The sequence below is a fragment of the Lithobates pipiens genome, unplaced genomic scaffold (assembly GCF_037356315.1).
Source record: "Lithobates pipiens isolate NorthernLeopardFrog02 unplaced genomic scaffold, aLitPip1_a1.2 Scaffold_19, whole genome shotgun sequence".
Lineage (NCBI taxonomy): Eukaryota > Metazoa > Chordata > Amphibia > Anura > Ranidae > Lithobates > Lithobates pipiens.
Window position 1 is genome coordinate 56,178,944 of NW_027507764.1, and position 14,079 is coordinate 56,193,022.

Here is a 14,079-nt window from a genome sequence, read left to right on the forward strand (position 1 = left end):
CTATTTAAATAAATCTGTTATTTTATAATAAAATGGACCTACAATGGAGTCATTACAGTTTTCCTTTAGAACAGCTGACAGGCATTGGCATCATTTCCATCTGGAAACATTGCTCTTCCTCAATAGTAAAAGCGTTTTTTTCGGCAAAGTGCCAACCCCCATAGATAGAAGGTGCTGAGCCTCCCCATTAGGATACATTACGGCATACATAAAAAGCTTTTACATTAGAATGCAGATAATAGCCGGACCAAGTTTCCTTCTTTCACAAAACTGAACCGTCTCCCCTTATCTGCCGTCTTCCTTTCATATCGCCCCGGCCAGGCTGTGCAGTCAAGTCGGCCTCTTAGCATGATCTGAACTGTACAGTCATCGAGCGAATATTGATACGGCGAGCAGAATCACAGTCTATATAAAATTAAACACAAAGTGGTTGGAGGGAAGCTTTAGAATGGCAAAGATGTTTTTATTACAAGTGAGCAGACCTCAGTTTCTCTTTTAAAAAAAAAAGAGAAACAAAGGGAAGCCAACTTCTTAATCGCATGCCGACCGGCGCACGCCGATATACATCAGCAGAATGGCACAGACAGGCAAATGGGCGTACAGGTACGTCCTTTTAAAATTTCCGCCGTGCCATCGCCCGAGCTTCGGTCGGGACCTCCGGGAGTCCGCGGGTCCCACGGACTCAAACGCTGTGGGGATACCGGCGATCGCCTCACGGGGAGGAAGAACGGGGAGATGCTAATGTAAACAAACATCTCCCCCCGTTCTACCTAGTAACAGTGTCACTGATTCCTGCTCCCTGTGATCAGAGCAGAGATCAGTGACATGTCACACACAGCCACACCCCCCCCCCCCCCACAGTTAGAAACAATCCCCAGGGCTCACTTAACCCCTACACTGCCACCTAGTGGATAAATCCTTCACCTAAATGACACTGGTCCCACATTTTTGGGAACAGTGTCATTTACACAGGAATCAGTGCATTTGTATAGCACTGATTTCTGTATAAATGACAATGGTCCCAAAAATGTGTCAGAAATGATGTGTCCGCCATAATGTCGCAGTCACAATAAAAATCGCCGCCATTACTAGTAAAAATAATTATTAATAAAAATGCCATAAAACTATCCCCTATTTTGCAGACGCTGTAACTGTTGCGCAAACCAATCAATAAACGTTTATTGTGATTTATTGTAAATTTATTGTAAACTGAGGAAAATGTTATTTTTTTTTTATATATTTTTGGGGGATATTTATTATAGCAAAATGTAAAAAAATAATGCGTTTTTTTTTTCAAAATTGTCGTTCTTTTTTTTTTTTATCGTGCAAAAAATAAAAACCGCAGGAGGTGATCAAATACCATCAAAAGAAAGCTCTATTTGTGGGGAAAAAAGGAAGTCAATTTTGTTTGGGAGCCATGTCACACGACTGCGCAATTGTCAGTTAAAGTGACGCAGTGCCGAATCGCAAAAAGTGCTCTGGTCTTTGGCCTGCAAAATGGGCTTAAGTGGTTAATAAATAAAAGTAGAAGTAATAGTGAAAATGGTTGCTGTTCCTCTTTTAGTGAAACGCTAAATGCAGTTAAATGTGCAAAAAAAAAAAAAGGGGCGCTACCTAATCCCATATGCCAATAAAACAATGTATAACATTCCCAAATTACATAGACCGTGAATAATACATGCAATGAAAAAGAGGAAGATACACCAAAAGGAGAAAAGGTGTAGGAAAGATACCACATATAGAACCACAGAGATATAGTGTCTGAGAAAATAACTAATGAATTATAAGAAACTAGAAATGTATTGTATGTATAAATACACAGTAATTGACTACACAAAGTATAAAATCAATAACCTCCACCATTAAAGTGGTTGTAAACCCTTACAAACCACTTTGACCTACAGGTAAGCCTAGATTAAGACTTACCTGTAGGTCCAAGAAATATCTCCCAAACCTACATGGTTTAGGAGATATTTGCCCGAAGACGGGCACCACTGTCTACGGCGCATGCGCCGTAGACAGCGGCGCGCAGGCACACTGAGCGTGGCATCCTCGATAATGAAGATGCCGCGCAATGCCGCGCGTCTTGGCTCCCGTGCGCATGCGCGGGAGTGACGTCATCGCGGCTTTGCCAAATGACAGCGGCGGAGCTGCGAGACCCACCGAGAAGATGGATGCGGCAGACTACAGGGGACAGCGGTGACTTCGCTGGCTCCTGTGTCAGGTAAGTGACACATAATGGGCTACTATGCGATGCACTGTAGTCCATTATGCTTTGCCTTTGCAGGGAATGAAAGAGGAAGTAACTCATCAGGGTTTACTTCCTCTTTAGCTATCCAATGACAACATTGTCAATGACTAGACAAATACAGACCGACAAACATATAGGGGAACGTCTACAGCATGTACATAAATATATGGGCCATAGAAATGCTATATAAATGTACACAATGTGGCAACATCAGACGTGGAAGCAGGTAATCCTTTTTATTAAAAAAAATAATATAAGTGGGCTGTATGAAGCTGTTAAAGGGGTTGTAAACACTCAAGTTTTTTCATTGTACTGCATCCTATGAATTTTCTAATCCCACTGACCCCTGTCTGGCCCCCCTAAAGCTTGAAAGACAGTAAACTGTCCCTTTGGTAAGTTTGGAGACCCCTAGACTGGTGTTGGCTTCTTCTTTTCCCCTACGCTCTACAGGTCCCCGATCCTGATGTCATAAAGACCAGAGCAGGGTTCATTCTCTGCATTGGATGTGATGACGCTGAGGGAACATTCCCCAGCTGGAGCGTGGGGGAGCACCATGTGTCGGGGGAGTGGAGGATCAGGTGAGTAAAACTTCTCCTCTCCCCTAGACCTAGACTTTTTCTCCGCTCCTCCCAAGACCTCCTGCTCTCTAGATCCCATGCTCACCTCCAGGACTTCTCCAGAGCCTCTCCCATCCTCTGGAACTCCCTGCCCCGGTATGTCTGGTCAGCTCCTACCCTGTCTAGCTTCAGGCGATCCTTGAAAACTCATTTATTCAGGGAAGCCTACTACACCTCCATCAGATCATCCCCTGCAACTAGACATGCGCAATTTGTTTAATTCCAAATTCGGTTTTTTAACGAATTTTGACAAATTCATCAATTTCAAAATTTATGAATTTACGAATTCTGAATTTTCAAAAATTCTAAATTTCGGAAGTTGGAAAATTCTGAATTTCAGAAATTCTGTATTTCTGAAATTCAAAATTTCTAAAATTTTAAATTTGGAAATTTCGGAAATTCGAAAATTCAGAAATTCTGAAGTTCTGACGTTTCCAAATTTCGGAAATTTGAAAATTCGAGATTTCAGAAATTTGAAAATTCAAAATCAGGATATTTGAAAATTCAAAATCAGGATATTTGAAAATTCAAAATCAGGATATTTGAAAATTCAAAATCAGGAAATTTGAAAATTCAAACGTTTGGAAATTGGAAAATCCAAAAATAAGAATGAAAATCGGAAAATTCGAAAAATCAGAAATAATAACTAACTAATAATAACTATCAAATTATAGGTATTGGAATATCCTTTCAAATGTGGCTGTTAGTGAACGTAACGAGTAGGAATTTATCCGAAGTTACAAATTATCTGAAATAACCAATGTCATATCTAAACAAATGGAATGTAACAATCTAATAATAATAAATTATAATTATAATAATAAAACCTTTTTATTATTATTATGTATTATTAATTTGCTCCATTCCAATTGTTTAGATGCGGAATTTGTCATTTTGGAAAATTCATAACTTCAGATAAATTTGTATTCATTATGTTCATAAACAGCCAAATTTGAAAGGAAATTCCAATACCTATAATTTAATAGTTATTTATTTTTTCCCGATTTTCAAATTTTCGAATTTCTGAATTTTCGAATTCTGAAAATCTGAAAATTTGGAATTCGAAAATTCGAAATTCAGAAATTAGAAAATTTGGAAATTAGAAAATTCGGAAATTTAAAAATGCTAAAAATTCGGAAATTCGAAAATGTGAGAATCCGATTTTTCGAATTTCCGAAAAAAGCAAAAAAACAAATGAAAGAAAACGAACACATTTTTTGTCAGTGCACATGTCTACCTGCAGCTATTACAGTTTGTACCACCTCCCCCTTCCTTTAGATTGTAAGTGCCATTAGCAAGGCATTCCTATTCCTTCTGTATTGAACTGTATTGTGATTTTACTGCCCCCCTTTTTATTGTAAAGGGGGTGGTATATAAATCCTGTATTATAATAATAATAGGATTGCACCAATGCTGTTTTTTTTATCAGTGAGTACGAGTACTGATACTTTCGGTCAAGTACTTGCTGATACTGAGTACTGATACTTTGTGGTGAGATTTGCATCAATACAAAAATCACACTCCAAACAAGTGAATGCGGTTTGAACAGGAATCTGGTGCGATTCTGGTCTGAATCGCATGTGATTTCCCTAACTGCTCCTGTGTGTGTAGAAAGGGAAGTTTATTAAAAATGTTGCAACTCACATTAGGTACATACGCTATATTGTCAAAAGTATTGGGACACCTGCCTTTACATGCACGTGACCTTTAAGCAAGGTCCATAAAGACATGGATGAGCGAGTTTGGGGTGGAGGAACTTGACTGGCCTGCACAGAGTCCTGACCTCATCCCAACAGAACATCATTGGGATGAATTAGAGTGGAGACTGGGAGCCAGGCCTTCTCGTCCAACATCAGTACCTGACTGAAATATTCCCATAGACACACTCCTAAACCTTGTGGACAGTCTTCCCAGAAGAGTTGAAGCCTTTATAGCTGCAAAGGGTGGACCAACTCAATATTGAACCCTACGGACTAAGACTGGGATGCCATTAAAGTTCATGTCTGTGTAAAGGCAGGCATCCCAATACTTTTGGTAATATAGTGTATCTGGACAAATGTAAAATCTGCATAGGTGTACCGGTCCCGTCGATGATAGCAAATCACGGCCGCTAGAGGCACTCACAGAGCTGGAGGAGAAGTTCTGGGACCCCCGTGGGTATAGGGGGGGAGTGATGTCAGCGTGGGGGCAGTCCACCTCTACATATCATCCAGCCCTGTAAGCACCTCCAACGGCTATGATTTGCTATTGTCGGCAGGATCGGGACACAGATTTTGCATTTGCCCAAATATTTACTGAGTTCTATCATTTTTAATAAACTGCCCACTAGATGGCGCTTTTCCCTTTCTATACACACAGTGGGGGAAATTGCATATGTTTTGGATAAGAATCACATCGCATTCCTGTTCAAATTGTATGCAATTCTTTTCAGTGCGCTCTTTGGTTTGCGCACATTCATTTTGTATTGATGGAGAATCCTATGGGTATAGGGCAAAAGTGATATTAGTGTGGGGGGCCGACTGCCTCTACATCTCCCCCCAGTCCTGTGAGCACCTCCAGCAGCCCTGATTTTCTATCATTGGCCCGGGACTGGACGCAGATTGTCCATTTGGTCAGATATGTACTGTGAGTTCTAACATTTTTAATAAACTGCCCACTAGATGGCGCTTTTCCCTTTTCTATAGACACACACACACACACACACACACACACACAAACACACACACAGCAGTGAGGGAAACTGCATGCGATTTGGACAGGAATCGCATTTCATTCCTTTTCAAATCACCTGTGATTCTTTGCAATGCATTTGAGGCCCATGTATTTTGTATTGATGCAAGTCGCAATGCAGTTATGCAAGTATCAGTTTTCGGGAGCATTTGTGCAAGTACCGATACTCACACAAAATGTATGGTATCAGTACATCCCTAAATAATAATAATAAACAAAACAAGCTAATTTTATATGTTCCTGGAGTTGGGATTTAACAGAAAGGATGCCAGACATCTGCAGAGCAGTGGCGCCCCGTCCATTAGGGGCGCCCGGGTGCCATCCCCTATATCAGGGGCAGGCCACCTGGGGCCCTCTGGCTGTTGCAGAACTACAAGTCCCATCATGCCTCTGGGAGTAATTGTAACTGCCAGCCTTGCAATGCCTCATGGGTAATATAGTTCCACAACAGCTGGAGGGTCCCAGGTTGCCTACCCCTGCCCTATATGAATAATGGATAAATCTATCCATGGCAACCACGGCCACCCCCAATTCAGCCGTCCGGCCCCTTTCAGGATGCCGGGCACCTGAATTACAGCGGTGGGGGTGTTTTTTTAAGCACATGATTAGAGCCATAGGCTCTAATAGGTTTCAAAATAGGGTGGGCTCGGAGTGCAGAGCATTGCGCCACGAGCCAACCCAGGTGTTACAACAGCAAATTAATATTCGCTGATGTAACAGTGATTCTCAATCCGGCCAATCAGAAGTAGGTCTGAGACCTGTTTTCCCATTGGCCAAAAAGAGAAGAGTCCCAATTGGCTGCCGAGGCGGAAGGAGGAAACGGAAGCCAGCGATGCCTGTGGAGAGCAGAGGAAGGGAGAGCCGCTGCCGCCGAGGAGCAAGGGAATCTTCCGCTGAAGTGCTGCATAGATGGGGTAAGTGCACCTGACCTGCTTACCGACCGCTGGGGGGGGGGGTTGTCACTGTTTGCCGCCCCCCCAAAAATTTTTACCACTGACCACCACTGCTGCAGAGAGACCACTGCTTCCCTACAGTGAGTAAAAGTCCTGCTCTGCAGCATGCTGGCATGGGATGGGCTTTCCTACTAAAGCTGTGTCTACTCTTTAAAGAGGAGAGCCAGCTGAATTTTTTTTTTTTTAAGTCAGCAGCTACAAACACTGTGCCTTTAATAAAGCGCACTTCCCTGTCTAGGGTGCCCACGATGTCGGCAGCCCGAGGCCGACCCATCCCTCAGCTCTCGAGTCCCGGCTCCGCCATTCTATCTAAGGGAAACAGGCAGTGGAGCCTTGTGGCTTCACTGCCCGTTTCCTACTGCGCATGCGCGAGTCGCACAGCGCTTTGTGAATGGGGCACGCTGTGTTCTGGGACAACGCGAGGAGGAGAGAAGACTGCAGATCACCGCGGAGTAGGAAGAGGCAGATTAGGATGATCTGCCTAGCAACAGGGATTTCTGGTAAGTTTAAAAAAAAAACTTCATAAATTTCATAAATTTTGTTTTTTAGGGTGGCCCTCCAATTTAAAGAAAACAAACTGTAACACTTTGCACACCTTTCGTTTTAATGGAGGAGGAAATTCTTTGGCTAAAAATTCCGAATGGGCTTTAGGGCCAGTTCCCACCACATGCAGTCCAGTGCGTTTTTTAAAAACGCATGGAACGTAGGTTATATGGTTTTCAATGGCATAGTTCACACCAGTGCTTGCAGCTCCAATGCGTTCCAGTTACAGAAAAAAAGTAGAACATACTGCATTTTTCCTGCACTGGACTGTACTGGAATGCTTTAAAACACATCAAAAAAGCACTGGAATGCATCTCAATGCACCAAAAAAGCACTGGAATGCATCTCAATGCACCAAAAAAGCACTGGAATGCATCTCAATGCACCAAAAAAGCACTGGAACGCACATGTCCTTATTTAGGGCTGGTTCACACCATAGAAATGCAGTCTGGATGCGCTCCAAATGCTTTTTTGCATGCACGTTTTTCATGCGTTCCAGTGCATTTCCCCTCCTTTTTTTCCTTAACCTTAAATAAGAACATGGGCGTTCCAGTGCATTTTTGGTGCGTTTTGGTGCGTTCCCGTGAGTTTTTGATGCTTTTTACAGCGTTCCAGTACAGTCCAGAGCAGGAAAAATGCAGCATATATTTCTTTTTTTTTCTGGAACTGGAACACACTGGAATTGCAAGCACTGGTGTGAACTAGGCCATTGAAAACAATATAATCTACTTTCTATGCATTTTTGATGCAGAAAAAAACGCAGTGGACTGCATGTGGTGTGAACTAGCCCTAAAGGTTAAGAAAAAAGAGAGGGGGGGGGGATGAACTGGGCTGCACCAAAAAATGCATAAAAAAATGCACTGGAACGCATTAAAAACACATCAAAAACGTGCATGCAGAAAAGCATCTGGACTGCGTTTCTATGGTGTGAACTGGCTCTAAAAGTTTTTTGTTTTTTTTTTGTAAGTTTTCTGTCTTGCAGTTGGTGTCAGATCTATGTGGATTTGGTGTAATGAAAGCGAGGTATTTATAGAAGCGGGATTAGAGGTAAATCTGAAAATAGGTTATATCGGAGAAAAAAAAGCTTTGAAATAGAGCGCTCCTAATCGGCGGCGAGGCGGAGGTGTGAGGATTAACAGATAAAGGGCCTCACCTGACTTTTCCTTTGGTGTTTCGAAGAACAGTTGCTGCAAAGTTCTGAGTGACGCCGACCAGACTAATCCCGTCCACTTCCAAGATCTGATCGTTGACGAGGATCCTGAGGACGCGGACAAAGTGACGGTTATTACAGCGAGCAAAACAGGGAAAAGTACATGAAAACAACAAACACTGAAAACAAAATGAAAGATATTGTGATCATTGGAAGGCTTATGATTAGATGAGTCCGCGGACAATTAGAAGAGCACATCTAAGGAACGTTTAGAAGTAATACTTTGTTCTCCCAGGACCTTCTTCTCTTCTCCTGCTCTTTTTCACCGCCGTTCACTGAACCCTGAGCTGCCTGAGCTGTTCTTGCATTTTTTGTCCAATCATTTTAGGCCTCTAGATTACTTATAACCCCCCCAAAATATTAGAAATGATTCTAATATTTTCTGAAGGCAGACACCCTGGAGAATAAAATGGTGGTCGCTCCAATTTTTTAGGTCCCGCAATATTAGCATAACAGTTTATCGAGCGCAAAATTTTTATAGAAAATACACTAATGCCTTGTACACAATTCCACCGGAAAAGGTCCGATCGGATTATATTGTCGGAAAATCCGATCGTGTGTGGACTCTAGCGGACTTTTTTCCGACGGAAAAAATTTGAGAGCAGGATCTCAAATTTTCCGACAAAAAAGTCAGAGCGGACTTTGTCCGATCGTTTGTAGAGAATTCCGATTGGACAAAGTGCCACGCATGCTCTGATCAAATTACGAGACCAAATCTATTGGCTACTAGCCGCAACGTAGTCCCGTCGTAACGAACGAACGGCATCACGCTCAGAACGATCGGATTTTCCGACAACTTTGTCCGACCGTGTGTATGCAACACCAGTTGAGGACAAATTCCGACGGATTTTGTTGTCGGAATTTTTCGACCATGTGTACAAGGCATAAGGCTCCGTTCACATATATGCGTTTTGAAGCACATCCGATTCGTATAACATGTGAACCAGCAGAGTTTTCTATGGAGCCCTGTGCATTTTTACTGCCATGTGATTCAAATGCAAATTCCAGGCTCATTACCTTCTATGGGAACGCATCTGAATCGCACATCTCATCAGTTTTGAGCACAAATTCAATCAGAAAAAAAAAAAAACAGCACGGGTAATTGGGGTGTACATGGGTAAAATGTACACTCTACTCATTCACATGGGAGGGGTGGGACCTGGGGGCTTCACCCAGTGCCCATCAGTGCAGCCTCACCAGTGCATATCAGTGCAGCCTCATGAGTGCCCATCAGTGCAGCCTCACCAGTGCCCATCAATGCAGCCTCATCATTGCACATCAGTGTAGACTCATCAGTGCCCATCAGTGCAGCCTCATCTGTGCCCATTAGTGTAGTAGACTCATCAGTGAAGCCTTATCAGTGCAGCCTCACCATTGTCCATCAGTGCAGCCTCATCAGTGTTCATTAGTGTAGTAGACTCATCAGTGTTCATTAGTGTAGTAGACTCATGAGTGCAGCCTCATCAATGCACATCAGTGTAGACTCATCAGTGCCCATCAGTGCAGCCTCATCAGTGCCCATTAGTGTAGTAGACTCATCAGTGAAGCCTTATCAGTGCAGCCTCACCATTGTCCATCAGTGCAGCCTCATCAGTGTTCATTAGTGTAGTAGACTCATCAGTGTTCATTAGTGTAGTAGACTCATGAGTGCAGCCTCATCAATGCACATCAGTGTAGACTCATCAGTGCTCATTAGTGTAGCAGATTTATTAGTGCAGCCTCATCATTGCTCATTAGTGTAGTAGATTCATCAGTGCAGCCTCATCACTGCATATCAGTGTAGACTCATCAGTGCAGCTTCATAAGCGCACATCAGTGAAGAAGACAAATTACTTACTGTATTTGCTAAATTTCATAACAGAAACTAAGAAAAAAAAAACATTTTCCCCCCCAAAATGTTTTATTTTGTTTTTTGTTTGTTTAGCAAAAAATAAAAAAACAGTGGAGATTACATACCAAGAACAATCTCTCTTTGTGTGAAAAAAATGATAAAAATGTCATATGGGTACAGTGTTGCATGACTGCGCAATTTTCATTCAAAGTGTGACAGCACGCCTGGTAATGAAGTAGTGGAGTTGTATGAATTATTTTTGAAGAATGAGGATATCAGAATGTTGTGTCTCTTCATTTTGTTAAAGATTAGATGAGATTTTAGTGATTGGGTGTACAATGTACTTTCATTTTATCACTCGAGGCTTTGAACAACCATTATTATTATTATTATTATGATTAATATTATATAAAAGGACAGGTTTGAATAAATTCAAGAATTCAAAAATCCCAGCAAATGGCATTAACATCAATTCCGTTTCAACAGTTTCTTTAAAGTATTTTGTGGAGTGTAGATGTACCATGTCGTGTTTTAATGATATCTGCTGATGTGTGCCGTCTATTTATTGAAGACCATTGGTTAGTAGAAGGATATGTTTTGAATCCATTATGAAACGTTGGAGAGAAGGGAGCAGGAAAGAGCATTTGAGGGATCTTTGATGGACTTGGAACTTGAAATGACCACCTCGCCTTACCGATAGGGCTTGTTCACTAGCTGGCTGGTAAAACCCCATGGTTGAGCCACATTTTTTCTGCCCTCCCAACTGCTTTCCCTTTAGCTTCAGAGGCTGGGGGGGGGGGGGGGGGGGGGAGGGAGGCTGGGGGTACACGTGCCACGGCAACGATGCTTTGCTTTAAACCCACGGCGGGAATCATACCCCCTGTCACTGAGTGTGATGCATTCAAGTGAATAGGGCCAACCTGCAAGAACCTGCAGTGCAGCAGACAGTGCGGTGATTATGGAGATACTACACTCCCTCACCGTTTAATGAATACACTGCACACAGTCGTGCCCTGCCACAGGATGTCCTCAGTCTTCTGAGACAGCACCCTCATTCAATCCACTTCCCCTGATCCCAGGTTGTCATTGAACCCCCCCCCCCCCGCCTGTGACTGGACAATGAAAAGAAGAAGTAGATGAGTTCCCCATCTATTAGCACATTATCTCACTGAATCTTTGTGCTGGTAGTTACATTATCTGCCTAAAAAATTATGTTCCCCCTCCCTGTGCATGCGCAGATATTCCACAGGGCTTCAGGTTCTGAGTGAGCCCTGTGGAAGATATGCGCATGCGCGGGTCCCCCAACCATCTGTTTGAGAAATCACTTGTATGTGTGCAGATGTGCTGAGGGGCTGCCAAGATCCAAAAACCGTCAAATCTGTGCAGACACTATAACAGCGTCCAATGAAAGGAGGGGTGGGGGGTGGGGGCAGTGTAGACCGCTTTAAACACCACAAAACTTGGATTCCTCCTCTAAAATGGGGCTTCCCCCATACTGTAGAGTGAAATGCTCATTTATGTCTTGGGAACCAGAGAAAGCAGTCTTACTTACCTGTTCTCCGCTGCTCCAGCAGCCGGCACTCCCTTCTACTCTCCTCCACTCTGAGAGTGGGCTGTCCATTGGAGTCATCAGATCCAAAGCAGGGCTATGGACCCTGCATTGTACTTGATGATGTCAGAGGTGCTATGGGTCCTGCATTGTACCTGATGACGTCAGATGGGCTTTCGATCCTACAATGTACTTGATGATGTCAGATGGGCTATGGGTCCTACATTGTACTTGATGATGTCAGATGGGCTATGGGTCCTGCATTGTTCTTTAGGAGGTCAGATGGGCTATGGGTCCTACATTGTACCTGATGACGTCAGATGGGCAATGGGTCCTACAATGTACTTGATGACGTCAGATGAGCTATGGGTCTTTCTTTGTACCTAATGACATCAGATGGCCTTTGGGTCCTACATTGTACTTGATGACGTCAGATGGGCTATGGGTCCTACATTGTACTTGATGACGTCAGATGGGCTATGGGTCCTGCATTATACCTGATGACGTCAGATGGGTTATGGGTCCTACATTGTACTTGATGACGTCAGATGGGCTATGGGTCCTACATTGTACCTGATGACGTCAGATGGGTTATGGGTCCTACATTGTACTTGATGACGTCAGATGGGCTATGGGTCCTACATTGTACCTGATGACATCAGATGGGCTATGGGTCCTACAATTTACTTGATGACGTCAGATAGGCTATGGGTCTTGCATTGTACTTAATGATGTCAGGTGGGCTATGGGTTCCGCATTGTTCTTTATGACGTCAGAAGTGCTCTGAGTCTCACTTTGTACTTGATGATGTCAGATGGGCTATGGGTCCTACATTGCAATTGATTATGCCAGAGGGGCTATGTGCCCTACATTGTACTTGATGATGACAGAGGGGCTGCGGGCCCTGCATTGTACTTGATGACATCAAAGGACATTCGACCACCAAAGCATAGGGAAGAAGAAGCTGTGGGCGCCAGTTCAGGAGCAAGGTGGGAGAGTAATATTGGGTAAGTAAAACTGCTTTTTCTGATCCCCTAGATATAAATGAGCATGTAACCCCAGCAGGGGGGGGTGGGGGGTGGCTGGGTTCAGGCGGTGTAGCCCTCCTGAAAGATTTTCGTTTTCCCTCAAAATCAGCTTTAAAGGAAAAGGGGAGGAGCACTGCCCAATGAACAAACAGGTGACACAGGAAGCTACAATTATAACGGGGTCACCATCCTGACTACTTTGGGAGAAGCACCTGAATCACAAATCCAGCTGAACAGGGGCGATGGATTAAACAGTTCATCTATCTGCATCTGGGCTGTGTTTAGTTAGAGTCATACTTCAATGCCCATGAAGCTGAAGTTGTGCTTTAAAGTTGTGTTATCTATATCTGAGGCAGAATCCAATGCTTGATCCTCCGGTAATCACCAGCAAAAGCGCCCCTTTCATCTGACGTACAACAAAGCGCTGGCTGCGAACTGCAGAAAACAAGACTTCTACGCACAAATTCTCAGGTCTGTGTGACTGTAGAGTTAGCATTTTTTTTTTTTAAATCTTTATTTTCAAAGCTTTATACAGCACAGACAGCTACATTGTGTGTACTTCAAAAGTGAACCACCAGCACTGGTAGCACTAACCCCTACTACTCAATGCCATCTATACACATACAATGTTTTCTAGTACAAATACTGTATATAAGTACAAAAATACTAATTAATAGTGATATCAGTCCATAACGAACATTCCCATGAAATATTATAATTATGTGGAAAAAATAATATATTTAGGTGAAAAAATAAAGTCTGTATATCTATAGACTGAATAGTGCTTCCACTTCCATGCTCCATATTCCCGGGATAAGGCTTAGCAGATGGTCATAACACCTTATGAAAAGTGAGCCATACGATGCTTCCACAATAGGTTGTATAATGTAGGACCAGGGCTAGGACAAAGCGGGAGCAGCTGCCCCGGGTGCTGTGATATCACATGAGGTGTGGGGGGGCACCAGGAGAGTTTCTGCTGCTACAATCTGACAAGAGTAGTGACAGCAGCACCACTACTCCTGTCAGCGTAGTGTGGGAATTAACCAGCTGAATCTGGAGAGGAGAGCCAGGAGGAGGTGTGGGCTGTGCTCCCTCTCTCCTCCTGCTCCAGGACTGTAAGATTAGGACTGTGTAGAGTTTGCTTACCTGCCCCATTCCCAACAAAGAATGTGGGTAGAGGTTGGGTAAGCAAACTCTGTGAAATCCTTATCTGACAGTCAGTGGTGTCAGTGTCAGCTGCGATCCCATACCCCTGCCACAGCGGAATCTCTGGCAAAACTGTTAAAAGTTAGCTTGCCCTAGGCTCCTCCACAACTCTGACATGTCAAGGTGAAGAGGAGCCTAGGAGGAAGGGCACCACACAGCCT

At 43.4% G+C, this 14,079-nt stretch overlaps 1 protein-coding gene across 7 annotated transcripts in view; it reads right to left on the reverse strand.

Annotated features, from left to right (window-relative positions):
* Window positions 1–14,079, reverse strand: part of PPP1R9A (protein phosphatase 1 regulatory subunit 9A) — a 368,034-nt gene that overhangs the window by 178,115 nt on the left and 175,840 nt on the right. For all 7 annotated transcript variants that reach the window (XM_077490762.1, XM_077490767.1, XM_077490765.1 and 4 more), the window contains exon 5: window positions 8,248–8,352. In XM_077490762.1, the coding sequence (XP_077346888.1) occupies window positions 8,248–8,352 (105 nt within the window). The remainder of the gene's footprint in view (window positions 1–8,247; window positions 8,353–14,079) is intronic.